At 39.7% G+C, this 27241-nt stretch overlaps 1 protein-coding gene across 1 annotated transcript in view; it reads left to right on the top strand.

The window, feature by feature from the left end:
- The window catches only part of clasp1 (cytoplasmic linker associated protein 1), a 193340-nt gene that overhangs the window by 62638 nt on the left and 103461 nt on the right, over nt 1-27241 (top strand). The window contains 6 exon segments of the mRNA XM_033024813.1: nt 1227-1297; nt 16252-16404; nt 21829-21881; nt 21883-21900; nt 22696-22788; nt 25551-25696. Of these exon segments, the coding sequence (XP_032880704.1) occupies nt 1227-1297; nt 16252-16404; nt 21829-21881; nt 21883-21900; nt 22696-22788; nt 25551-25696 (534 nt within the window).

Here is a 27241-nt window from a genome sequence, read left to right on the forward strand (position 1 = left end):
AGAAGCTGAATAGGCTGTGGCTTTTTTTTTTAATGTAGGAAGGAGGCTGAGAAGTACACAAAACTATGAGGAACATGAATAAAGTCTTTTCTCCAGATTATAAAACTCATGGGCATGTGTTTAAGATGAGAAGATATTTAAAAGAGATCTTGGGAACAAACTTCCAGAGAAAGTAGTAGAAGCTGATCCAATTACGGCTTTAAAAAGACATTTGAACAGATATATGGATAAGAAGGGTTGAGAGAGACATGGGTCAAATGCAGGCTATTGGGTATAGCCCATAATGCCAACTTGGTCAGCATGGATAAGTTAAGCTGAAGAGCTTGTTTCTCTGTTGCGTGGTTGCATAACTGTTGATAGACACAAAGCGCTCGAGTAACTCAGTGGGACATGCAGCATCTCTGGGTGACGTTACGTGTCGAGACCCTTCTTCAGTGAGCAAACGTCTGAAGAAGAATCAACCCGAAATGTCACCCATTCCTTCTCTCCAGACATGCTGCCCGTCCTGTTGAGTTACTACAGCATTTTGTATATTTTCTTCGGTGTAAACCAGTATCTGCAGTTCATTCCTATGCGTAACTGATGTTTTCCTCAAGTCCATCTCATGTTTTTAAAAAAAATTTAATGCGTATCTACTGAAGCACATTCCCACTTGTTTCTCTGCGGAAATGGGGATAATAGAGAAGTAAAGTTATGATTGCAGCTTTTTATAAAGTTCCGAAGTTGAAATTCTTGGTTTAGTATGGCACAATAGAAATCTCCACTTCTGAATCAATCGCTGACGAACCTTACCTTTAAATGCATCGTAGGCTGATTGATAAGAGTTGTAATTACAATTCAATCATTCTGATTAGTTAATTAACTTAGCTACCTATTCAGAAAATTCTGAAGATTATGCACAGTGGAATGATTTTTCATGACTCAAGATTGCTGTTCCTTGAAATCGGATGATTAAGATTTCATATTTAGAATGAACAATATTTCAGTAGAAATGATGGGTAAATGTAATAAATTTGCTTGTGTTTCAAGTTTATTTTTATATCATGGGTAAACAACGTTTTATTTTTTTTTAATGGAGTTGCACTTTTTGCTTCATCAAAGTGATCGTTCTTGATGCTTCTGTGCTTAAGTAATATTCCTTGTTCATAAGTGTAATTTAATTACTTTAAATTAACACTTGTTAATTTCATGAGCTTCTTGTGACATTATTACTTTGCTTTGAACAGGTTGAATGTAATTTTTGCAAAATTCGATGAAGTTCAGAAATCTGGAAATATGATTCTTCCTTCTGCAACTGGTGAGTAATTTGGACTCGTACTTTTCATCTCTTTTTGGAATGTTAAAGAAATCTTTGAGGTTTTAGATTGCAGCTGTTTATTTTGTTTTCCTTGTGCCTGGACCTGATACTTGTTTGGACAAATTCAGACTTGTTGAAACCTGGAGAAGGGTTTTGATACAGTTGTGCTTAATTGATTAGGCAGAGCAAAGCTGAATTTTAATTTTGAAAATGGTGCGACAGGAATGTTTTGTTTTTAGCGTTAAGTAACATGAACTCTTGCGATTTAGCAACTGATGCTGGGTGGAAGGAATGTTAACTGTTTTTGACGGCTATTGCCTTTTTAGGTTGTAATCGGTATTTTTTTTAAATGACGTGAAACATTGTGTTAGTCATTTCCAATTCATTCTGGCATTTCCTCTGATATTGTACTTTATTTCAAATTATGGTATTGCTTTCACTGCTTTTTATTGCTATGCCAAACCATTTTTTTTGTAAGTTAACGTGTGCATTAGAATTAAATTATTAATTTAGATTTAAATTATATGTTTTTAAATTGTTTGTTATGTGTAGTGTATACAATGTAGAATTTGCTGGCCATCTTTTCATTTCTTGAAGGATGATCAATATTTAGCCAATCAGGCAATATCCATGGAGTGACATAATGTTCATGTTTGAAGTCGATGACTTTTTGTTAAAACTGGAAATTATATATTTTTTACTAATGCCCTAGAATATTAGTATACCCCACATTTATCTCGCTATCTGCCATGTCCATCCTCTTAGTAAATACAGATGCAAAGCTCTTCTTCAGAATCACATCTATATCCTCTGACTCCAAGTATAAATTCCCTCATTTGTCCTTGAATGATCCCACTCTTGTTTTTAATATATGAATACAATGCCACTGCCGTGGCCCTCCTATTTCCCTGCTTGTGGCCTGTCCTTCTTGCTTTCTATTCCTTGAAGGCTCTGTCTGATTTCATTTAAAGGGACGACAGATGGCACAATGGGCTAAGTGTTCGGCTGGCAACCGGAAGGTAGCCGGTTCGAATCCCGCTTGGAGTGCATACTGTTGTTGTGTCCTTGGGCAAGACACTTCACCCACCTTTGCATGTGTGTGAGTGATTGGTGGTGGTCGGAGGGGCGGTAGGCGCAGATTGGCAGCCACGCTTCCGTCAGTCTGTCCCAGGGCAGCTGTGGCTACAGAAGTAGCTTACCACCACCGAGTGTGACTGAGGAGTGAATGAATAATGCGATGTAAAGCGCCTTGAGTATTAGAAAGGCGCTATATAAATCCCATCCATTATTATTATTATTATTATTATTATTATTATCTTCCTGCGTCAGGCATTAATAAAGTGGAAAGGACCAGTGTGATAGTTGTATTGGGGCTGACCTGTGCTGTACCAGCTCTTTACTTTGCCTAGGTTGGAATAATTTGCTGAGTATTACTGGACAAACCTGCTCCTGGTTAGAATTTGATAATCACTAGTTTGACGTTTTATTTATGGTGGTCATTGGATTGTGCTTGATAGGAGCATGGTTAAGGGTTGGTTTTGATTTTGTGCTCAAACAGGTCTCTAGTTGGCAAAATATTTTGGCAGAGATTCTATGTTTGCGTGTGGAGACTTATGGCAGGCTGCAGTGCTGAAAGCCAGCCTGTCAATCAAAGTAATTGTGTATGAGGAAATGCATTTGGATGTATTTAGAAGGCTAAGAAAATATTGAAGATAAACACAAAATGCTGGAGTAATTGCGGGACAGGCAGCATCTCTGGAGAGAAGGAATGGGTGACGTTTCGGGTCGAGACCCTTCTTGAGACTCATTGAGAAAATATTGGGTTAAAAAGTAATTTAAAAAAGTAAACGAGGAATATCCTTATAAGCTTCCTTGATGGGTGTCAAGAGGTTCTTTCCAATGCAGATAATGTTCAGCAAAAGCTTGAGTTAGAAATATCAAGGAGAAACTGACCTAAGATGCTATTTGTTTTCTGGATCAATCCAAGCTTTTTAAAATCATCAGTAGATGTTTGAAGGAAATCTCAGGAGCCAGGTTAATGTGAAAAAAAGCTTTCACTGGGAATTTCTCTAACCTTGAAGCTCGAGGCTTTAACTTTATATGTGACGTCTCTGAGGTCAGAAAAGATTACCCTCTCTTGAAACTGAATCCTTTGAATTCAGAACCTACTCTGTGCTGCGTAGCATGTGTGCATATTAGATGGTAGGCTTCTGGTGACTATGACTGCTGGAGAAGGTACAAATATAATTGAGATGTGTAAGTTTAAAATCTGTGCATGATTTACTGCAAATAATTTATGTTGTGAATTCAAATGAATCGAAAAAAAACACAATTTGAATCTGAAATATTGTTTATACAACAAGAATTTTGAACATTAACTGTAAATCTGAGGCTGTGCTGTTCAATATTCACAGTTGGCAGCAGCAAAAGTGTGTTCTTTATGTTGAATGGACGGTTGAAATTAAAAAAAAATCTGTACAGTTTTTATGTGAATATATTAAAATCGGGGTCTCAACATTACCCAAACGAGTCAATAGTTATTTGAAGGTACAAACTGTTCATCACAATATTGTTTGGCCAATTCCCTTTTGGTGGCTGTTGGTGAAAATTATGCTGTATTATGTAATGCAGCAATTTTGTTCTTGTCTTATGTTGTTTCTGTACTTCAGTGCAGTGGCACATCACATTTTATTTGGTGTTTGTTCTGTGAAGTTGAAATGAAATATACCTTTTGTAGGTGACTCGTTCCCATCTTAGATTACTTAGATTATTTCCTTGTAATTGATTGTGTTTATACAAATTATCTCAATTATCAGATTTTATGCTCTTTTCCTCAAATCATTAGGATAATACAAATACTGAAGAAGTGAGGAATGGTTAATTTTGGAGGTTCCTTAGTGTAGTATTTTACTTTTAAAAGCTTTTTGTGCATACATTAATACAGCATCTTATTTGTATTGAAAGATGAAAATCCTTCTCATGCCTTGTACTTTTAAGGTTGGAGGTATTAAAGCTTGACCTTAAGTGCAGGTTTCAAATTGCCAGTTTAGTTTTATAATGTCTCTGTGCTTGCTAATAACTTGGACTTTTGTAAATAATTGATTGATTTGTGTTTTTTACCCATTCCAAAATCTACATTCGTTGTCTGATTTGTGTTTTAACATTATTAAGTTTGTTCTTTTGAATAACAGAATTTTGCATAAAAATATGAATTTGAAGATTTTTTGTTCTGAAATTCTGTGAAGTTGAGCCATTTATAGACGACAGGATGAGGACAAAATGAGACATTGGTTGCCAGGCAATCATTTGTAGCCAAGTGTCCTCATCTTCTGGGAGAGTCGGGGTCAACAAATGTAATGTACTTATTGAACTGACATTTAATATGGCAGCAGCTGGCGCAGATTTGACTTTCTGCGGCCTGTAAAATTGCCATCTGCTTCATTTATTGATGTGTGTGAAAAAAACTATTCTAGAGAAATTAGGTTTTGTGTGCTTTCTTTCCTACGCTGAAGCATTAGTAATATTTCCAGTATTAAATGGTCCAGCCAGGTCCCTTTAGTTTAAACATTTTTTTTTCAGACGTGAAACAAATGTACAAATCCCTGTTTGCTTTATCTTCAGTAAACACCGTTTCCTGACAGCTTTTACTTTTTCTTTGTTATCTTTCAACATGTGCATTTTTATTTTGTTGGATTTTGATACTTGGAGATCATAAACTCTTACATGATTCAAAGTTGTGCACCATTTAATTGGGTACTAGTGACAGAAGCTAATTCATGTGCAGTATTTTTGTAATATCCCAGTAAGTTAACATGCTGCTGGATGGGCACAAAATACATCGATGTGGAATAATTAGCAATGTTGATGTGAAAAGGGTATACAAACATTCTTCCAATTAAAATTTGCAAAGACAACGAGACATTTACATCTGGGTTGTTAATATGCATGTAAATTGTTTATTTAAGTAGATTTATTATGTCACAGAAATGATTCAAATTTGCTATTTTCAATGTGATTTTTGTAATAATCTGATTCTTTGTGCTTAAGTTATTGTTGCGTGTGAAAAATTAGTGATAAATCACAGCAAAATACAAGAATGACAGAAGGCCATTCTTCCCATCATGTCTGTGATGGTCCTTTTGAAAGAGTTATCCAGTTGATTATTTTCCTGCAGATCAAATTATTTTACATACAAGTATTTTATCCAATACCCAACTGAGAAAAGCCAGTTTAATCTGTTTCTGTAATCTATTCAGGCCGCAGATTCCAAAGTATAGCAACTTGCTGTTTTCTTGTTATATTGCCTTGATTCTTTTCCCCATTGTGTTAAATATCAAAAAGATGCAGGATTTGATTTTTGGGTCAGAGCGGAAGGCACTTGATTGGATTCAGTATTATGGACTTGGTCAAAGTAAATTAAGAAAACAACGCAAATGCTGCAAATGTGACATAAAATAATATGCTGGGAATATTCAGTAGGTCAGGCAGCATCTGTGGAAAGAGCAGAGGTTAACATTTCAGATCAGGAGACTCTTCATCAGACCCAGAAAGAGAAACAAGATTATCTAGGCAGTTTTTCGGCAGTTGTTGAATAAATACAGTATGAATGAATCCTAATGATAGGGTGGGTGGAAGTATTAAAGAAGCTCAATTATAGAATGGAGCATTATTTCACATGTAAAGAGGTGATAAAATTATCATTCTAAAGGATAAGGTAATGTAAACCCTGACAGGCTATTTCCATTGTCCAAAAAAAGCAATTGAAGGATACAGCCTATGATTAAATCGATGCATGGGAAAAATAATACTTTGAAATTGGCAAATAAACGAAGTTTCCTTTGATGCAGAAATCACTGCAGAATATAACAAATGGATGGGATGTTTGGAGCATGTTGAGCTAGTTGTATTTTGATATCAATATTTTAACCTGCCTTTCTGAGATTGGCACTATTCATTGTGAGCTAACTAGTGCTATCCTTCATATGTGGTAATTTTTGGAAAAGTAATTTGGATTGCTGCACAAAAACTTGGTGCTTGCGTTTATCTCTAAAAAGACTTGAGGAAACTCTCTAGGAAATAATAGATTCTATTGATCTTATCCATTGTAAATGATCTACATTTTTTTTTAAGGAAAAGGATATCGTCTATAGAACTTTAGAAAAGAGTAGTGGGAGCCAATGATGCTTTGCCATTGGATATTAAAGTAATCAATAAAATAGTAATTGATTGCTAGGGTTAATCAACATCTTCATTAGCATACGATTTTTGTATGTTCGAAAAAAAACTACATGGACCCTTATTTTTGTGTATAATTTCTCAGAATTATATTTTGATGTTGGACCAAGGAAGCGATATCCTGTTTCATCTTGATTAATATGGGCATCTGAGGTTATGGGGAGAAGCCAGGCGAATGGGATTAGGAGGGAGATAAAGCAGCCATGATTGAATGGCGGAGTGGATTTGATGGGCCGAATGGCAGAATTCTACTCCTATCTCTTCAAGTTCAAGTGAGTTTATTGTCATGTGTCCCTGATAGGACAATGAAAGTCTTGCTTTGCTTCAGCACAACAGAACAAAGTAGGCATTGACTACAAAACAGATCAGTGTGTCCATATACCATTATATAAATATACACACATGAATAAATAAACTGATAAAGTGCAAATAACAGATAATGGGCTATTAATGTTCATAGTTTTGTCCGAGCCAAGTTTAATAGCCTGATGGCTGTGGGGAAGTAGCTATTCCATAACCTGGTCGTTGCAGTCTTCAGGCTCCTGTACCTTCTACCTGAGATGAGTATGTGGCCAGGATGGTGTGGGTCCTTGATGATACTGCCAGTCTTTTTGAGGCAGCGACTGCGATAGATCCCCTAGATGGAAGGGAGGTCAGAGCCGATGATGGACTGGGCAGTGTTTACTATTCTTTGTAGTCTTTTCCTCTCCAGGGCGCTCAAGTTGCCGAACCAAGTCACGATGCAACCGGTCAGCATGCTCTCTACTGTGCACCTGTAGATGTTAGAGAGAGTCCTCTGATCATCAGCTGGGTTTGCTTTCGGACTTTGATAGTTGAGACCGCAGCAGCTGGTGTAACATCTATAAGTCCTGTGATTTCATTGTTCTTTTTACTCTTTCATTACTTTCATAATTAAACACCCCAGTGCACTAATGGCCAATCTCTGAAAACGTCTTCAGCTTTTGTAAATACCTGCATTTCAGCATGTCTCCATTCTGTTCCTCTTGGGCATCCCTGATTTTTATTGCTTAACAATTGGCGGCCATATTTTCAGTTGCATAAACCTCAAGTTCTTGAATGTATTCAGTGAGTCTTTTCCCCTTTAACATGCTCTTAAATTTCTTCACCTAGTGCAAACTGTCTTCATTGGTTTAGTACTTCTAGGTGTGTGTCAAGTTGCAAATGTGAACTCCTGATCCTGGATAAGGAGGGTTAAGTACTCTTTCATGTGAAAGATTGTTCTTGTGTTTTACATTTCAGCTTGCTTTTTATGCGCGATAGTTTTGGCCATGCAGAATAAACAGATTGCTACAACCACATGTTAATAACTACAGTAAAGGGCCTGTCCCATTTAGCCGATTGTTTGGGCGACTACAGACGACTGCCGCAAAATTTTCAACATGTTGAACATTTTTCGGCAGCAGTGGCGACAATTTTTGTTGTCGTAGGTTGTTGTGAGTGCTGTCGTAGGTTGTGGCCAGGTGTCATAGGTGAATTCCATTAAAACTAGTCCCTGGCAGTTGCCTAAGTGGGGCAGGTCCTTAAGAGAAGATACTCTATTTCATAGGTTGCCACCCAGTCCTCACATTTTGAATACTATACAATGGGTTTTTTAAAAAGCCAAACTTTGACTTCTGTTTTGCAAAGTATCTTAAAAGCCCTAAGCTTGGTCTGAATAATTTAAAAGTTAATAATCTGTAGTATGTTTATAATTTAAAATCTGTCTGGATTATGTTTTTAAATCTGTATAATTTTTATCACTTTGCAAATTCTTTATTGTAGTTAAACATGTTAAAATAGAATGTAAAAAGTATGTGACTTCCTCAAAGATAACGACATTTTTAATATAAATGTTTCAAGGTAGATCTTTCTATACTTGCTCCTACATAAGCATTCAAATATCTAGTTCTGTTTTATCCTGCTGAATTAATTTGCACCGTAAAATAACATCTCATTGTTTTTGTGCATTTCTTTATTTATGAGTGAAATAGAGATTGGTTTGAATATTTAAATAAAGCAAAGTTTATCTGCAAGCACAAGATGCTTCGTGGAATCAACATTGGAATTCAAAAGATCTCCAGGTGGCTTGAAAGAAAGATAGATTACGTGATTGGAACTCCTTGGGTCAGGTCCGGCATCAATTATGGATAAGGTTGCGTATATTTGTACCACAGATGGGTGGACTAGATTTCTGATGGGTTTCCTTAGACAGGAGATGCCTAACAGTTGTTATTAAATGTGTAATGTTATCCTGACTGTTGTAGACTAATTCCGTTTCCTTGCAATCTGTTATTTGATCTCATAATTTTCAAGCAAGCTACAGAACAGGGTATGTACAAATCATACAAATGTTTCCAGGGTGTAATCATAGCTAAATTTAGATAATGTACAGATAAAATAGATATTTTCACTAAATCAATAAGCAACAGCAGTGAAGAAAGAAAATCAAATTTTGGGATAATCAACATGTACCCCAAGAAATTATAAATTTATAGAAGTCAGCGATTCATTTGCACTGAAATAATATTTACAGTTGTAGCCAATATAGTATGAGATAGTATAATGAGTCTTGGCTTTAGAACAGATTTGACAAGGGACAATAAAATTGTATCAGATATAGGGAGCTAAATTGGGTGGGGTTGCCACCCTCTAATGAGGCTGAAAGTTAATCCAAAATCTTTACTGGTTTCAGAGGGTCTCCATGTTAGCGGCCAGTATGTGTTCATTGATATCGGAAGCTTGGCGAACCATCAGAGGAGCAGGTCACAATGGCAGATGGAGCATATTTTAGTCCCTGCCCTCACAGGCGAGGCTGAACAGCTTTTCATTGATTAACACCCTCCGGACAAGCTAAAGGCATACAATGACAGTAGTGAAATATGTATGCCGAATCAGCACCAGAAAACAAAACGTATCAGCACCAGAAAACAACCCATGTTTGGCACCATTGCACATCTTAAAGGATTTCTTCTCTTTCATATTTAGCTTTGCTGTTTGTGACAAAGGGAATTGTCAAAGTTAAGGCAGTAGATGTTGTCTATATTGAATTTAGTAAGGCTTTTGACAAACTCCCCTCATGGCAGGCTGATCCAGAACACTTAAGATGCATTGGATACATGGTGACTTGGTAGTTTGGATTCAGAATGAGCTTACCCATAGAAGACCCTGGAAATCTATGACCCTGGAAATCTGTGACCAGTTCCGCAGGGATCAGTGTTCAGACCTCGGTTACAGAGTCATACAGTACAGAAACTGGTCCCTTGGCCCAATGACCCATTGAGTCTTAATTGCCTGCATTTGGCCCACATTCCTTCAAACCTATTCTATCATGTATCTGTCCTAAATTTGTAATTCCTCATTACATGTACCCACTGACCTCTGTAGAGAAAGTGGCTGCACAAGTTCTTATTGAGTTTTCCCTTCTCACCAAGTAATAATAATAATAATAAATTTTATATTTAATGGGCGCCTTTCATACAAAATCTCAAGGACACCTTACATAGTAATCGGTGTCTATTCTTTACTCTTCTTCGAATTGCTATGAAGGGAATTGCACTCAGTAGCTTTGGCAGCAGGGAAATTTCCTCAGTGCTTAAACTGCCTGGCAATTATATAAGGCAATATACAATTCATCTCTGTTTATGGCATTTTTCTTGCAGCTACCGTTTGGAGAAAATTGCAGCAAATTTGAAACTCTTGGTTTTAAAACCATATTGGTATTTAGTGGAAATATGCTTTTCGAAGATGTGCAGTCAGCTAGGTCAATACTGGAAAATGTTTTATTCACACAAATCAGTCAGAACCTGTGTCCAGAAATGATCAGGTATAATTGGTGTCAGCAACCTGACCTGGGACGTCTCCGAGCCATTTAATGAAATGATTTGTTCTGAAATAAAATCTGAAGCTCAAGATACTAATATGATTCAGGTGATCTGGCTATTTCATTTATATTTCTTACATTTTGATACTTTTGATTCTCACACATTGCCTCTTAAGGCTTTCAGATAAGCTTGTAGAATCTACCTATAGTTGAGCCTCTGTAGTGCCCTATCACTGAATCCCAGAACAATTTCAAGGCAGTGTCATGATGTGGCTTTAAAAAAAAAAAGATTTTCGAGTGCCAAAATACTGAAAGGTGTGGGTGTGGAATGTCAATTAATGTGTACAGATGACTACTTTAAAATCCATTACTGTAAAAATACATTGTTAGATAATGACTTGCTAATACATCATACACTTTAAACACTTGTCAAAAACTGCAAATTGTATGGCAAATGCAGCACTTTCTACCAAACACTGAATGCAGTTTAGGAAGCTCGTGATTGAATGGCATTGGCAGCCCAGTGGTGCAACTGGTGGAACCGCTGTCTCACAGTGCTAAAGTCCCGGGTTCTGGTTCCGGTGGCGCTGCGAGTCGGATGCCTCGCCTGCAGCGGGTTCGTTGTTTCGACTTTTTTTGTTTTTTTAGTATGTCCAAAAGTATGTTTTCGTGTTTCTCTGTATGTCTTGTGTGGAGGGTGGTGGGGGGGAATAGGGGGAAACCGTTTTTCAGGCACCTACCTCGACGGAGAGGCAACTTTCTTCCTAGTCACTTCTTTGCTCCCCTCCTCGCGGCCTTACAGCTGGTTTGGTGTGGCCTTTCCCAGAGTCGGGCCCAGAGCTTCAGCGGCTGCGCAGCGGGGACTTTAACATCTTGGACCCCGGGGGTCGCCGGAGAAGCGCTCCGACCGCTGGCCTGCGGCCTACAACATCCTGGAGCCTCGGTCTGAGAAGCTCCTGGCGGCAGGCATGGAGTGGACCTTCCACCGTGGAATGGGCGATCCCTCGCCAGGGGTCGCCGGAGAGGAGCTCCGAGCTCTGGCCTGGGGCCTACAACATCTGGAAGCCACGGTCTCCAGTAAGGATGTGGCCGATTTGGGAGCTCCGGGCCGCAGGGTGTGAGCGACCTGTCCCGACGTCGGCATTCCGACCATCCCGACCAGTGGGCCTGAACATCGGGCTGCCCGTAGCGGCGACTACGGAGGGTCAGGGTCACGACCATGGGTGAACAAGGGAGGAGGAGGACTGTCTGAACTGTATTGCCTTCCACTACAGTGCGGAATACTGTGGTGGATGTCTGTGTTAAATTATGTTGTATATTGTGTCCTTTTATAATTGTAACGCTGCATGGTAAATTCATTTCACTGCACCTTATGGTGCATGTGACGAATACATTTGAACTTGACCCTTGTGTGCTGTCTGTATGGAGTTTGCATTTCTCCTTGTGACCAAATGTGTTTTATCCGGGTGCTCTGGGTTTCTTCCACTTCACAAAGATATGCGGGTGTGTAGGTTATTTGTCCTCTGTCAAAATTGCCCTTGGTGTGTAAGGAGTGGATGTGAAAGTGGGATAACATAAAACTATTGTAAACGGGTGATCGTTGGTCGGAGTGAAGTCGGTGGGCCGAAAGGCCTGTTTCCATGCTGTATCTCTAAAATTTAAAAAAAAAATGTGGAGTGTGGAGCAAGTAGGAGACTGGAAAGTGTAGCACACGAGGAGCTTTTGGAAAATTTCTTCTCCATTTCATGAAGAAATATTGGATGAATATTTTGCATTGGCCATATGGTAATTCCATGGTTTGCGAAACTTCAACCTTAAACTTTGCAGACTATTTTCCTCTACTTCAATATAAGCAACACTTGGTGGATGGCTTGTGAAGAAAGTGGAAGTAAAGGGCTTGTCCCACTTGCGTGCGTTTGACGCGCCCAAACGGAAGCGGAGTTCGCGCGTGACGTCATTTGCGTCATGCTAACCAATCAGCTGGGCAGAAGGCGGGCCGACTGAATTTGGGCGTCGCACGGCGTCGGGCGATGAAGTCATCATGCAACACCATGCCGGGCGGTGATGTCATCGAGCAACGGTGGGGTACGACATCGAGACGCTGGGTACGACGTCAAGACACTGCGTACGGCCGCAATGCGCCTGCGTGCCGACAGGTCGTTGGCGCGCGAAGATTTCGGCCATTGCCAGAATTTCGGAGCCCTGAGCGATGTCGGGACCAGCCCCGCACAACTCCGCGCTTCTAATTGGGACCGGCCCCGTGTGGTCATACGGTGCCCATACGCCTCAAGCGACCACGAGGTCGCGTAATTTGCGAGCCAAGGCTGATGGGTGGGTGAGATGTGGATGATTATGTACCTGCAGCAGCTTGGGAGATATTGAATGTGGCAAATGTGAGGATGTGCAGGAAGAAGTAGGTATGAATGAAGGAAATGTATGCTTGCAAAGTGAAAAGGATAAGGTTGGCTAAGTTGATGGAATGATCAAGGTGTTGCGTATCCAAAATAAGAAAGGCTGTCTCGAGGTGTGCCTAACATTTGTGTAATCAGTTATAACAGTGAATATAACTGTAGTATCATTGGAAGGATGATGGGACCAGCAGAGGGAAGCAGACCACTTTGTGTAGGAAATAACTGCAGATGCTGTTTTAATTCGAAGGTAGACACAAAATGCTGGAGTAACTCAGCGGGACAGGCAGCATCTCTAGAGAGAAGGAATGGGTGACGTTTTGGGTCGAGACCCTTCTGCAGTCTGAAGTGTCTCAACCCGAAACGTCACCCATTCCCTCTCTCCAGAGATGCTGTCTGTCCCGCTGAGTTACTCCAGCATTTGGTGTCTACCAGACCACATGCCTTTCACTGTTGACTCTATTTTCTTTGCATGACAGCCAAAATTACTCTTTCAGACTATTTCAGTTTAAGTTTTAAGGGATTTTGTGAATACCTGACGTACTTCAGTGTCATCAATATTTCTGTAGAGCAGCTTATGCCAGATTTGGAGGTGTGTGTTATTGCCACTGGTGTTTCCTACGCTCATTCAGGATTTGTATCATTTTGCTATTTAAATGTGATTTTTGCCTTTAAACGGACAGGCAAATCAGCTCCTATTATAGGATAAACTCTATCTTAATTACCAATGACAGCTGTGTGTGGTTGTGAGTGTAGCCTTTTTTATTTCTTAATTTCTCCTCTGGTAAGACAAATGTGATGATCTTAATCTAAACTAGAAATCAGTTATTATTTGTTTTGCCTGGGATTTCTGTAACTGGGACATGCACACATTCTGATTTATTCGATGTTCCATCTCCAGATGTTTTATTATTTAACTTGCAAACATTGCTTCCACAAATTGTTGTTTATTCTCACACACTTCTGTTTTGCTCTGTGAAGAATTGGTTAGGGGTCAAAAACTTAATGCCCTCCTCATCTGCCACAAATGATGCCATGGCATGTACTGACCCTATGATTTTATAAATGTGTTTAATTGTGGCTTTAACAGTATAGTTGCTTATGGCTCTGTCATTAATATGTTTAGAAGATAGAGGCAAAATGTCCCAGAGGTGATATTTGAGCTAATTTTGATCATTAACCTACAGCTGTGCTTCAGTGATTCATTTACCTTTGTATTATATTAAATAGCATTTGGTTTTACACTTGTACAGTATCTACATTTTCTCATTTGTTACTATTTTAATTTCCTAACTCTTGACCCTTCTATGTTTGATTATTTTGCCTTTAGCCTTTTACTCTCAAACTACATTGTAAAAAAATATTTCCCTTAGCTTAGAAATTCTTCATTTTACTTTTATAATTTTTCTCTAATCTAATATAAAATAGATATAGCCGAGATATTCTGGCTGGAAAGAAGAAAACAATCTTTAATCTGAGATGGCATGGTTGTGGCGTTTTCTGTTCGTAGGCAGAAATATGTTCTAAAATCCTAATTTTCGAATGCGTCGAAGTACTGCGCTAAATTTACTTATCATAAGGTCATAAAGTAAAATGATTAAAGCATGTTCACGCCCAATAAAATGGTTTAGTTTGAAAACCATTTCACCACACCCACCAAAGATTTTTTTAAATGGAAATGAATTTTTGCTTTAAATTATTAATTGTTCACATCATCTGTTCTGTTCACAACAATTAAATGCTTAAATTATTTTTGGTAGTTGAATCTTTAGAAACTTAGATGAAAATGCAGTTGAGAGCTATCTCTGGAATTGTGATTGTGGGCTCCTCAAAAGGATTGAGTCATGCTATTTCACCCCCTGAGCTCATCTTGTTTATACAGAACCATTCCAAACAGGGTGACTAAGAATTGTATTATGTATATTTTCTAACTTTTGCATATACTGCATTCATTTTTGTGCAAAACTAAAATAACTGCATTCCTTACAAAAATATTTATTTAAGCAGTGCTATAAATTGATAACAATTGCAGTGTAGCACTAACATTTGATTTCCAGCTTGATGTTTCATTGTTCAAGTTTGATTATTAACAATGATGAAATGGGTTTGCTTTCCAGAAAAGGAATTTTTACTGTTTGTGTTTTGAGATGATAGAGATATTTTGGAGATCAGCAGGTCAAAAACAAACAGCTGAGAAATAAGCACAAGTATATTCTGGAGAGTAATTTTGATTACCTGATTTAGGATTACAGTTGGTGTATCTTTTAATAGCAAGTTACTGTGAATTTCATGGCCTGAGTGGTTTGTCATTGCTGTTTTTGAATTGCTTTCCAAATTTGTTACTGGATTAAAGACTTTTTAAATTATTATAATTATAAATGGTGTTACAGAAATGTCATATTGTTAAGCATGAGAAATGTAAAATCAATTGTTGTCCTCCAAGCATCTGAATCTTATATTAACAAGAAACTAAGCTTGTAGCTATACATTTTCACCCAATGCATAAGAAAAAACATTGTTTCTTGTATTATTGAATACACCAATTTATTAAGATACAGATCTTAAAAGCAATCTTTTATTAAAGGATACGTGTTATTATGATGGATAGATTATTCTTGTCAGTAGATTGTGTTATTTTCCATTTGCCCTTCTTGCTGCATGGTAAAGGTGCCTGATTCATTGTGCATTGAGAAATATTGCTCTTTTTGTCATGATTCACAAACATCTTTCCATAAAAATTCTCAAATGGTGAATGTATATAGTCACTATAATAAATATTGGTTATAAGCAAACAGGTCTCTAATGTTGGTCAGAAGGCTGTGGAATAGATAATAAAGCCTGCATTTTATTTGTCAATGGAAATTGATGACGGCTGTTCAAGCAGTCTTGCCGATGCCTCCCACGAGATTTTTTAGTCAGACGCTAGCTGTGTGTTTTGATAATAACAGAGATTGCCTTTCCTCTTTCTGACGGTAACATTGCCATAAAGATTTGAAAAATTACCTTGTCCTTCGCTGCATTTTCGAGCCCTGCTGGAACTTTGTGCAATTTTTTGTGATTTTTTTTTTTGCGGCGATATATACATCTTGATGTTCAGCGGACATTGTGTGTTGTCAATTGTGCATCATAGCATGAGTGACCATCTGGATTGATTACAATTTGAAACTGGAGTGGTGACTACAATTGTTAAAGGAAGTGAAAATGAGAAGAATAATCTGCAGAAAATTGTGTGCTTGTAAGTGAATGTTCTTTATTGTAGCTGGTTGTGTAAACTAAAATGAAGAAAACATGGTGCTTTAAAGAGTGAACAATTAAAATGTTCTATCTTTCTCCATCTTACACATGTTTTAAAAATAGAAAGGGGTCATTGGATAATACATCAGTGATGTCCAATCATGAAATCCATCCTATTAATTAGAATGTCGTGATGGCTTTTTAAGGAAGCATAATCTGAGATGCCAATTTAAAGGAATTTTTTTTTTTATATGCAGATAAAAATTTTGACGATGAAGAATCTGTGGATGGTAACAGGCCCTCATCGGCCAGCTCCACTTCTTCAAAAGCCCATGTTTCACGACGTCCTATTGTTGCGAGTACAAGTCGTAGACCGGCTTCATCTGCAGCTAGCTGGAAAAATACAACAGGTAACTGAATAAAACTTTTGTGTTCCTCTAAAATTCTGTGGATGATATTTCTAGTTAGCAGTATAAGAAATTCCATCGTGAAATAAAATACAAGTTTTCACTTTAGTTTCACAAAGAAATGCAGTTCCTGAAGTATTTCATATTGACAATTTTTCCAAAAATATGAGACTTGCTTGGAGCTGAGATCCTAAGTCCTCAAAAGTCAGCACTTCTCTCTTGCTTTGAATGACATGAACACTCTGTGGTTAATCTCTTTGTTGATAGTTGATAGTTTGTCTTTTTAATAATTAAATGAAGAAGGTGGACTTTGGGAAAAGGTGCTACTTCAGAAATTTAGATTGGAAGCATGGAATTATTGTTATAAATTGCAACTGCTTTTCAATCATCTCAGACTTGAAGTCAAATTTATATTATGTATAGACTTCAATATATTATTAGCATTGCAAAATCTTTTCTGTTTATTACCAATTAAAAATCTTTTTTTTTTTAATGTCTTAAAATTGAAGTGCACAGAAATTAAAAGTGATTGCATAATATCTCATTTGGCTTAATAAAGCACTAATTGCTATGGGCAAATACATTATTTTCATTTAATTGTGCACTTAAGTGTACATCAGTGACAGTCTGCATGTATCTAAGGCCAGCAGCACCTCTCAAAATAATTGTAAAATATCCAGAAATTAGCTCGTTTTATGTGCCACCCATTTTCCATTAGCAAGATGATGAACTGCCAGAATGTTGGCCCGACGTCTGGAATAATGCTTCTGAATCTCCAGAAATGGGAAATCATTGCATCATTGATTAAAGGCAGTGTTCTGACTTGAGTATGACATTGAGGTTTCCGATGGGGACATATTTGGATCACCTGTGATTGTCTCGAAGGAGACAAAAATAAATTGTATATAAATGAGCAAAAAACAAAAGGGTGGAAGAACTTGGTGGATCAGGACGCATCTGTGGAGGGAATGGACAGACAATGTTTGGGGTCTGGACCTTTCTTTCGACTGATGCAGTAGGAGAGAGAAAGCTGGAATAGAGAGGTGGGGTGAGGCAATGCTGAGGAATGCTGACAGGCTCGAGGTGAGCACCTGTCCTTTCACCTATCTCTTCCATCTCAACAGCTTTCCAAGTGGGAGGTTCACATGCTTCTCTTCCACCTCATCTATTGCATTCTGGTCTCCCGATTTGTCCTCCTTTACGCCGGTAGACTAGATGGCAGTTTCGCCAAACATGTGTCCTGTCCACCAAGCTGGAGTTAATAATAATAATAATAATGCATTTTATTTGCTGGCGCCTTTCTGGACACCCAAGGACACCTTACAGGACATAAAATCACAATACATTTATCAATATTAAAATCAAGTTGATTAAAAACAAAAAACAAAAAAAACAAAAAATACACAAAACATTTTAAGTCATTAAAATCAGGGTGAACATGGTGGAAGTTATGTCGGGTATGCTAATCTAAACAGGTGTGTTTTGAGTTGTGATTTGAATTGATCGATAGTGTCCAGGTGACGGATGGGAGGTGGGAGAGTGTTCCAGAGATGTGGGGCAGAGCAGCTGAAGGCTCTGGCACCCATGGTGCTGAGTCTAAATGTGGGGACAGTTAAAATTGCAGCTGAGGAGGAACGAAGTGACCGGGAAGGAGTGTATGGTAGCAGCAGGTCAGAGGGGTATTGGGGAGCAAGGTAGTGTAGGGCTTTGAAGGTCAGCAGTAAAATCTTGTAGTTAATCAGGGAGCCAGTGGAGCTGAGTGAGGATGGGTGTGATGTGGTCCGATGATCTGGTGCGGGTGATGATCCGGGCTGCAGAGTTCTGAATGTATTGGAGGCGATGAAGTTTATTGGAGGTGCAAGTGAGGAGGGCGTTGCAGTAATCGATGCGGGATGTGACCAGAGCGTGGATGAGGACTTTTGTATTGTCTTTGGAGAGGATGGGGCGGAGTCTGACGATGTTGCGGAGATGAAAGTATGCAGAGCGTGTGATATTACTGATGTGGGGGCCAAAGGAAAGTGTACTGTCCAGAATGATGCCGAGACTTTTGACATGGGAGGAGATGGGTATGGGTGAGCCATCAACTGAAATGGTGAACGGGTGGGTTTTGGAGAGTGTGGACTTTGAGCCAATTAGCATGATTTCTGTTTTATTTCCATTGAGTTTTAGAAGGTTGAGTGACATCCAGTTGCTGATAGCTTGAAGACAGGTGGTGAGGGCAGTTGGGGGAAGGGAGGTGTTTGGTTTTGTGGAGAGGTAAAGTTGTGTATCATCGGCGTAGCAGTGAAAATTGATTCCAAAATGACGGAGAATATTGCCAAGAGGTTGAATATAGATGATAAAAAGCAGTGGCCCCAGCATCGATCCCTGAGGAACACCATGGGTGACTGTGGCAGTTATGGATGTGGCAGTTATGGAGTTCCCAGTTTCTAACCATTTTAACGCTCTTTCCCATTCCCACACCCACCTTTCAGGCCTTGGGTTCCTCAATTGCCAGAGTGAGGCCACAGGCACACTGGAAGAATTGAGACTTGTATTTGTCTTGGGTAACATGCAAGCCAAAAGTATGAATATTGACTTCTGAAATTTCAAGTAATGTCCCTCTTTTTTCCTGCCTTTACACAAGCGCACACACACACGCACACGCACATGCCTCCATTCCTCTCCCTTGTCTGCTTATCCCCAAGTGTCATATTTCCCTTTTATCTGTCCTCTTTCCCGTCCCCAGGCCCCTTCCAGCAATATCCCTGGCTTCAGCTTTACAATTCATCCTTGTTTCCTCATTTAACACACTTAGTGGTTTCCTTTTCACCTCTCACATTTGTCACTTAATCCACCTATCTGCCAATCTCCAGCCCTCCCCTCCCCCTTGCCTGCCTGCATTTATCACGTCAGACTTTTTCCCCCCACCCTTGCCTCTTTTACAGCTTTCTTCCCCTATTCCGCCTCGAGAAGGGTCCTGACCCGAAAAGTCACCTGTCTGTTCCCTCCACAACTACTGTCTGAGTTCCTGCCAGATCGTTGGGCTTTGCTTAAGATTCCACCATCTGCATTTTTCTGCCTCCTGTTCTCAATACCCTATCTGATGATGACTATTGTGCCAAACATTTTCATCATCCTGTCCACCGTTGTCGCCACTTTCATGCAACAATGTACTTGCACCCCGCAGTACCTCTGGTCCCCAGGGCACTACCATTTACTGTGCAAGTCCTTCCCTAGTTTGTTACACCAAAATGCAACACCTTGCATTTATCTGAATTACACTCCATCTAACATTCCAGGCCCATTGCACCCCGTTGATCAAGAATATAGAACAATGCAGCATATGATCAGGCCCACAATGTCCATGCCAAGCCTTGTGTTGACGATACTAAGAAATGGTATGGCCTCTGCTTTACTTTCTCAGAAGTTTAAAGAGATTCAGTACATCTCAGAATAATCTAATAAACCCTTACTGACGTACTGTATAAAGCATCCCGACTGATTGCATCATGGCCTGGAATGGAAGTTCCAACATGCATACATACGCAAGAGTGTTCCTGTGTGTTAGAACTTGGATGGCTGTTCCTGTGGTGTACTCTCATGTGTCCACCACTCATGTGTTCCTTTGCATTGGAATTGCCATACGTATTATTTGTGGTCATCTCTAAACTCACTAACCATGCCACCTACATTCACATCTAAATCATTAAAATAAATAAGGAACAACGGTTAACCCAGTAACAGGCCTCTATCGTTCCTAGTCCTCAACTTTCACCCCATTAGCTGTTGCACATAACACAACCGTCTTGACATTTTCGCCACCTCCAATGGGATCCCGCCACTAGCCACATCTTCCCATCCCCACCACTTTCTGTTTTCCGCAGAGACAGTTTGCAAATCCCTGATTAACTTATCTTCTAGCCAATTATGCATACAATTAACTGTCTGGTTATGAATAATTCTCAGGAGAAGAACTCTGTTGTAGCCTGGGGACTTTCTGTATTCTCTTACAGAATACAAATCTGTTTAATGGACTTGAGGAGTTCCCATGATACCCCAACATCGTTTTTGTAATAAAGGATGATCCATTATTTTGAAAGGAAAAAATAAAGAAATTATGGATCTGTTAATTTGTTTTGAAGGCTGTGAACATAATGGCGCATTTATTATTTGACTAGACCAAGTGCAGCCCTGTTGGGTCTGCTCCCCCAACGCAAGATTCCACCACTGACCCGTTCGCCCAACGCAAGCCGTTCCCCCAGCGCAATATTGCACCACTTGCGTATAGCCCCCAACTGCGCATACACGCCTCATTTCTCCTCATCCCCCAGAACTCCCTCCTCCTCCTCTTCACCCTCCCTCTTCAATCCCTAGAGAGGTAGGGGTGGTAGAGAGGTAGGGGTAGTCGAGAGGGAGGAGGGGGATGGGGGTAGAGAGGGAGGGGGAGGAGGTGGAGGTGGAAAGAGAGAGGAGGGGAGTAGGGAGGGAGGGTATAGGGAGGGGGACGAGGTTGGAGAGGGGCAGAGAGGGGCGGGGGAAGAGAGAGGGAGGGGGTTGATGGGTTAAAACTTTAAACGATTAAAAAGTTCGGAAACATAGGTGGGAATGCAACGTGAAGATATTTGTCGCCTCAACGGGAAAAATGCGAGTAGAATATGTGAAAATGGGAAGGCTGTGGCCTATTGGAAGAAAATGGGAAAATTAACCAGGTATACAATTATTACACAAAAATTAAAAAACATTGAGTTAATTTGTTTAATAAATAAACATTAACCGGTTATAAATGCACTACTTTATTCAGTGCAAATGTCAAAATAATGGTAAAGATTTAATAACTAGAGACGTGTTGTCAAATTACATTTAAGTTAAAGGGGGCCACAAAATTGTCAACAACTGTGATGCATTATGCTTACCACATACACAAATGGGAAAACCACGACTGATGTTATATTTCTTTCTATGTAAAGTGTTGTCATCTAATATATGCGACGTGATTACTGCTTGTTGCAAAGTTCTGTATTAGATTAAAGTGCTGTATCAGAACAATGTAATGAATTCATCACCTATAAGTGTTACGTGTGAAATCAGATCGGACTTTGGCCGTGACAGGTTGTTAAATAGGCTGCAGCATTTTCCAAGAAGCCACTGATACGTGAAGTCGAAGGATGGTGGCCATTGTGCTGTAATCAGAAAGGTTGAGGAGTTGGGTGACCCAAGTATTTGATTAGATTCGTAGCTGCTTTGAAAATGCGTGTATTCAGTTTCACAACATTAATTTCTTGCTATGGTGAGCACAAACTTCACAAATGTTGGATTTCTATACTGATATTTTAAAAGAAATGGCTTCCGAGAGAGAGATCTTTCCTTAAGTTCAAAGATCAAACTTTTGTCAAATCTTACCAAACACAGCTTTTGTTTATTAGTTTGCTGCTTATTTCTCAATAGGCAAGGAGGCGGCGGGTGCTGTCGACGAGGACGATTTTATCCGAGCATTTGAAGGAGGTTCCGGTGGTTCAGGTAAATCTGGCTGCTTATATCTTGGAGCCATATACTTTTGAGAACCTGACATTTGTTATTTGGAAAGTGTAGATATGTGTTAGTTCTGTGGCTAATTCTGAGTGCCACAAAATATTTTGGAAGATTTACAGGAACATAGATCTTTTCATATAACATTCTAATGTCCTATTTTTGTTAAGAATCAAAAATTCAAGAAGCTAATAGTATTGCTGTTAAACAAGACCTTTATTTTCTCTTGACAGTTTAATTTAGAGATACAGCGTGAAAACTGGCCCTTCCGCCCACCGAGTCCGCACTGACCAGCGATCCCCGCACATTAACATTATCCTACACACACTAGGGACAATTTACACTCATACCAAGCCAATTAACCTACAAACCTGTATGTCTTTGGTGTACAATATCTGCATTTTTGTCTTGGTTTATAACAATCTAAATATTTGCACCTTTTCTCTTTCTTGGACTAATAATTCTACCGTGGCCAGTCATGCCTTTGGCTGGCATGGCGCTCTGCCCCAGAATCCTCTCTTAAAGTTGTATATTGCCTCTTAATTTCCTTTATGATGCTTCTTAATTTGCCCCTTTTAAGGCCAGATGTCCCTACCTTGAAGCTCCTTGAGAAGATTTGCTGCATTTGTAGAATTATATAAGTACATTTGTATATGTACTCTCTGTCATGTTGTTTCTCCATTGTTCAATTTTGTTTCTTTGGTTAATGAAAATAATAAGGCAAAAAAAAAACTTTTAAAAAATAAACCTGTGATGCAACTCATTACTTGTAATTCTTTTATTTAGATTTTTTCAAACAGAGATCTTGAAGAATCCATCAACAAAATTAGGGAAGTTTTATCAGATGATAAGCATGACTGGGAACAGAGAGTAACTGCTGTAAGTTTTTGAACTTTTAGTTATTATTTTCCCATTTGACGTGTTAAAATAGTCGCAAATTGGGAATATTAAAAAATGTGATTGCTTTTGAAATTTGTTTTATTTTAAATTTGGGGTAGGGAAATAATTAAATACCACTTTTAGTGAGAGACACTTCCATATGCTTAGTGTTTAAGAAAAAACTGCAGATGCTGGAAAAATCGAAGATGGACAAATGCTGGAGAAACTCCGGGTGAGGCAGCTTCTGTGGAGAGAAGAAATAGGCAATGTTTTGGGTCAATACCCTTCTTCAGACTGATGGTGGGAAAAAGAAAGGAAGAGGCGGAGACAGGCTTGTGGGAGAGCTGGGAAGGGGAGTAGGAGGAGGGAGAAAGCAAGGACTACCTGAAATTAGAGAAGTCAATGTTCATACCGCTGTGGTGTAAACTACCCAAGCAAAATATGAGGTGCTGTTCCTCCAATTTGCGCTAGGCCTCCCTCTGGCAATGGCGGAGGCCCAGGACAGAAAGGTCTGATTTGGAATGGGAAGGGCAGTTGAAGTGCTGAGCCACCGGGAGATCAGGTTGGTTATTGCAAACTGAGCAGAGGTGTTGGGTGAAGCAATAGCCAAGCCTGCGCTTGGTCTCACCGATGTAGAGAAGTTGACACCTGGAACAGCAGATGCAGTAGATGAGGTTGGAGGTGCAGGTGAACCTCTGCCTCACCTGGAAAAGGTCTCCGCCTCTTTATGTAACCCAAAATCATCCGTCCCGCAGGCGTACATATTTTTTTCCGTAGTCATCCGGCCCGCAGACTTCCTTCATTTCTGGTACCTCCCGGGCCCGAGGCGCCAATGCGCGGTGACGCAAGGAGGCCTGCGTTGGCGGCCGCAATTGCGGAGCCGCCGTGTGCCTGAGCGGGGCCGTGCGCCGAGCTCTGGCTGTACGCCGAGCTCTGGCTGTACAGCATCCTGCACAAAGCCTCCGGCACAGCCACGCATCTTCTGTGTCTGGGCTTCACTGTCGGGATCGGGGTTGTCATTCGGCCGGGGACGAGTGAGTGTGAGTACTTGAGCCACCACCTTCAGGACAGAGCCAAGGCAATGGACCGTAGGTCGCCGTGTTTGTGAGTGCCGTAACTAGGGGCCAGTGCTCTGGGTGGCGTCCTCGAAGGGGCGGGATCCATGTGAACACGTGATTTGACGCCTGCCATCAGGGGCGGGTTGGGGGCGGGATCCATATGAACACGTGATGTGGCCCGCCATCCGCTCACAGACATGCGTCCTGGCCTCTATGCAGAACAAGGTTGCCTTTACACCGTGTGCATGGGTATCTGTTTCATTGCAGTACCTCGCACTTAAGATAATTCCATTTTCTTAGGCTTGAAGATAAGTATTTAGTTTTGGGGTTAGAACCATCAATTGAGTTGAACTCGATTCTTCACTCACTTGATGGTCTGAACAAGAACTTTGGCCTGTTTTCCTTCTCTAACCCAGAGCACCTGCTGCAGATATCAGCAAATGGTCACGAATTGTGATAAGCTTTTTCGTATCTGTTTATGCTGGAGTGTTACTCAAATAGGTAAACATTCCGAAGCAAGCCATTTTTATAACTAATTAAGTTAACTTAATTTGGTATTTGTAACGCTGAAGATCGCTCCCGTCCGCACTATTCAATTCCCACAAACTTCTTTCATGTCTCTGAAAACTAGACGATACAGATAATTTACAGAGACCAGTTAACTACAAAACCGAGTGTCTTTGAAATGTGGGCAGAAATCAGAACACCCAGAGTAAATCCGTATGGTCACAGGTAAAGTATGCAACCTTCACACAGCACGAGAGGTCCAGATTGAACCTGAATCACAGGAGCTGTGAGGCCGTATCTCTACTGGCCGTGCAACTGTATCATCCAAAATTATCCAGATGGGTGTAAGAAAATATATACTTGCTGCAGAGTGAATACAACGTAGGTTCCTGGAATCATCTGACTGTCATAGGTGGAGAGATTAGGTTGATGATGTTGTAGTCGCCAGAGTTTAAAAGAATGAAAAAATGAATGAGGATGTAAATGAAATTTGCTGCATTTTGATGGTGTCAGACAGACTAGATGTGAAGAGGATGCTTTCCCTAGCTGTGTGCCTTGAACAAGTGGTCACAGTCTCAAGCTACAGTGTGAGAGATTTAGGACTCTGAGGACGAGAAATGTCTTCACTTTATTTGGTGTGAACCCATGGAATTTGATACCGCAAAGGGTTGTTGAGGTTTGTTGCTAAATATCTTTCAGGAGATGGATGATTTCTAGCTGTGCAATGGCAAGGATATGGTTTTGAGGTAAATGAGCAGTCCTAATGGTATTAAATTGTGGAGCAAGCACGAATTGTTAAATGGGTTTCTCTTGTTCCTGTTTTCTATCTTGCTGTATTGAATAATGGAGATATACAAACAAAGAGGTTGTTTGTAGCTCTGCTTCCAAGGTGTACGGGAATTCTCTTCTTCTTATCGAGTCCACAAACAAGTTTAGAGGTTGTTCAGCCAGAGTTGAACACACTTCTCGGCATCTGCATACAATGGTGCCTGTCTTGCGCTTCTTGTGCGTAGTGGTGGAAAGATTGGTGAAAACAGGGCCGCGACGTGAACGTTCTTTCCTTAATCCCCGGGTATTCTCTATTTCTAAGTGATTCACCACTTTAGATTTTATTACTGATCGTTCAAGACACCAAACATTTAAATTATCTTATTTCATTCTAATCTTTGCTTACAAAACAATTCTTCTTGTTTTCAGCTTAAGAAGGTCAGGTCTCTAATATTGGGTGGAGCAGCAGAACATGAATCTTTCTTTCAACATCTGCGGCTTTTAGACGGTGCATTCAAATTATCAGCAAAAGACCTACGATCTCAAGTTGTGCGTGAAGCCTGTATAACATTAGGGTAAGTTGTGAAATGTGCTGAAATAGACAAAATCAAATGAGCAATAAACTTTATAGGCTGCGATGGGCATTAGTGATTTGATATTAGTAATATGAACTGTCTTACTTGGGTTTTTTCTTAATGCTGCCTAGATTTAGTTCGTTGAACCTCTGGGTTCAAATGACAACAAATAAATTGTATTGTATTGTATTTAGTCAAGCAAGTCATATAGTTAACAACTTGCATCGTAGATTTACAATTTCTTTCTTTCTTCCCGTTTCACTGACCTTGCAACCCCAACCTTACCTCTAGAGATCCCCCCAGGCTTTATAAAATGAATACGTAATTTATCATTTCACTCATCACCATAATCCTTTCACACTCTCTCTGAATATACTTTATCCCTCTCTCCCTTGAAGATCTCCAACTGGCTACTTGCAGCATAAAAAGTTTATTTTTGTAACAATTATCCTGTTCGTCAGATTCGTCAACACTTTCCCCAAAACTCTGAATTTTGTTCTCGGTGCTTAAGCAGTTTCTTTCTGAAATGCGTGGCTAAATATGCTTCTATCATCCTTTTAGTGCAATTAAGGTCATAATTACTGAATGAACGCCTTTCATTCATTTTGTCTGTCACTTCAAATTGTGTGTTCTGGTTCTTGAGGCTAATGCCAACGGAAACAGTCTTATTATTCGTCCGATCACTTCATGATTTGGAATACTTAAATCAATCTGTCTTTCAACATTTGCTTTATTAAAGAGAATGACAGTGGCTTCTCCAGTATCCATGAAAATATTTCTGTATGGCTTTTCTGCACCTTTCAAAGACAATCTAATTCAGTATTCGGATCAGCTTATTTTTCACACGATGCCCCAGAATACATATTATTGCTCTTTGGTTTATGCAATATTTCATGCTTTATTCTTGCATCCAATGATATTCTCTTACCCCTAGGTGATGAAGTTTGTGTTCCAGTGTCACCCTGCAGTTTTAAATTGCCAGGAACCTAATAATGCTGTCAACATTATGATAACTGAATGAAAATTGAGCCATTAAGTAAACTTGCCTGGGTGGTTCCTTTTCAGACAGGAAGTTACTTGAGGGTCACTTTTACATTATGACAGCCAGCAAGATTTTATCTCCAGTTTATGTGTCACTTCTGTTCACAGATACCACTCATGCCTTTGTGTCAGCAGGTTATGAGTGTGACGTTCTCAAATGAGACGCAAGTACATAATCTGGGATGACACTATGCAGTGAACTGGTGATAAAATATCTTGCTGTCAGAAGTGTTTCCTTCACAATGACTAAGCTGAGGCTCTATCAACCTCCCCAGGCAAGAATGGAAGATCCTGTGAACTATTTGAGAAAGAGGGAGAGAGAGAGAAAGAGTTTCCGTTGCTCATTTCTGTACATGTATCTATGAAGTGTCTTGGAATGTCTTTTGTTTTAGGTTAAAGGCACGGCATAAATTAATTCTTAAAAAATTGTCCACACATTTTGTGTTGGTATTTCAACAATGTGTTGATGCAATCAGTACATCCCCAACATAGCATACCATCAGC

The sequence above is a fragment of the Amblyraja radiata genome, chromosome 7, assembly GCF_010909765.2.
Source record: "Amblyraja radiata isolate CabotCenter1 chromosome 7, sAmbRad1.1.pri, whole genome shotgun sequence".
Classification (NCBI taxonomy): Eukaryota; Metazoa; Chordata; class Chondrichthyes; order Rajiformes; family Rajidae; genus Amblyraja; species Amblyraja radiata.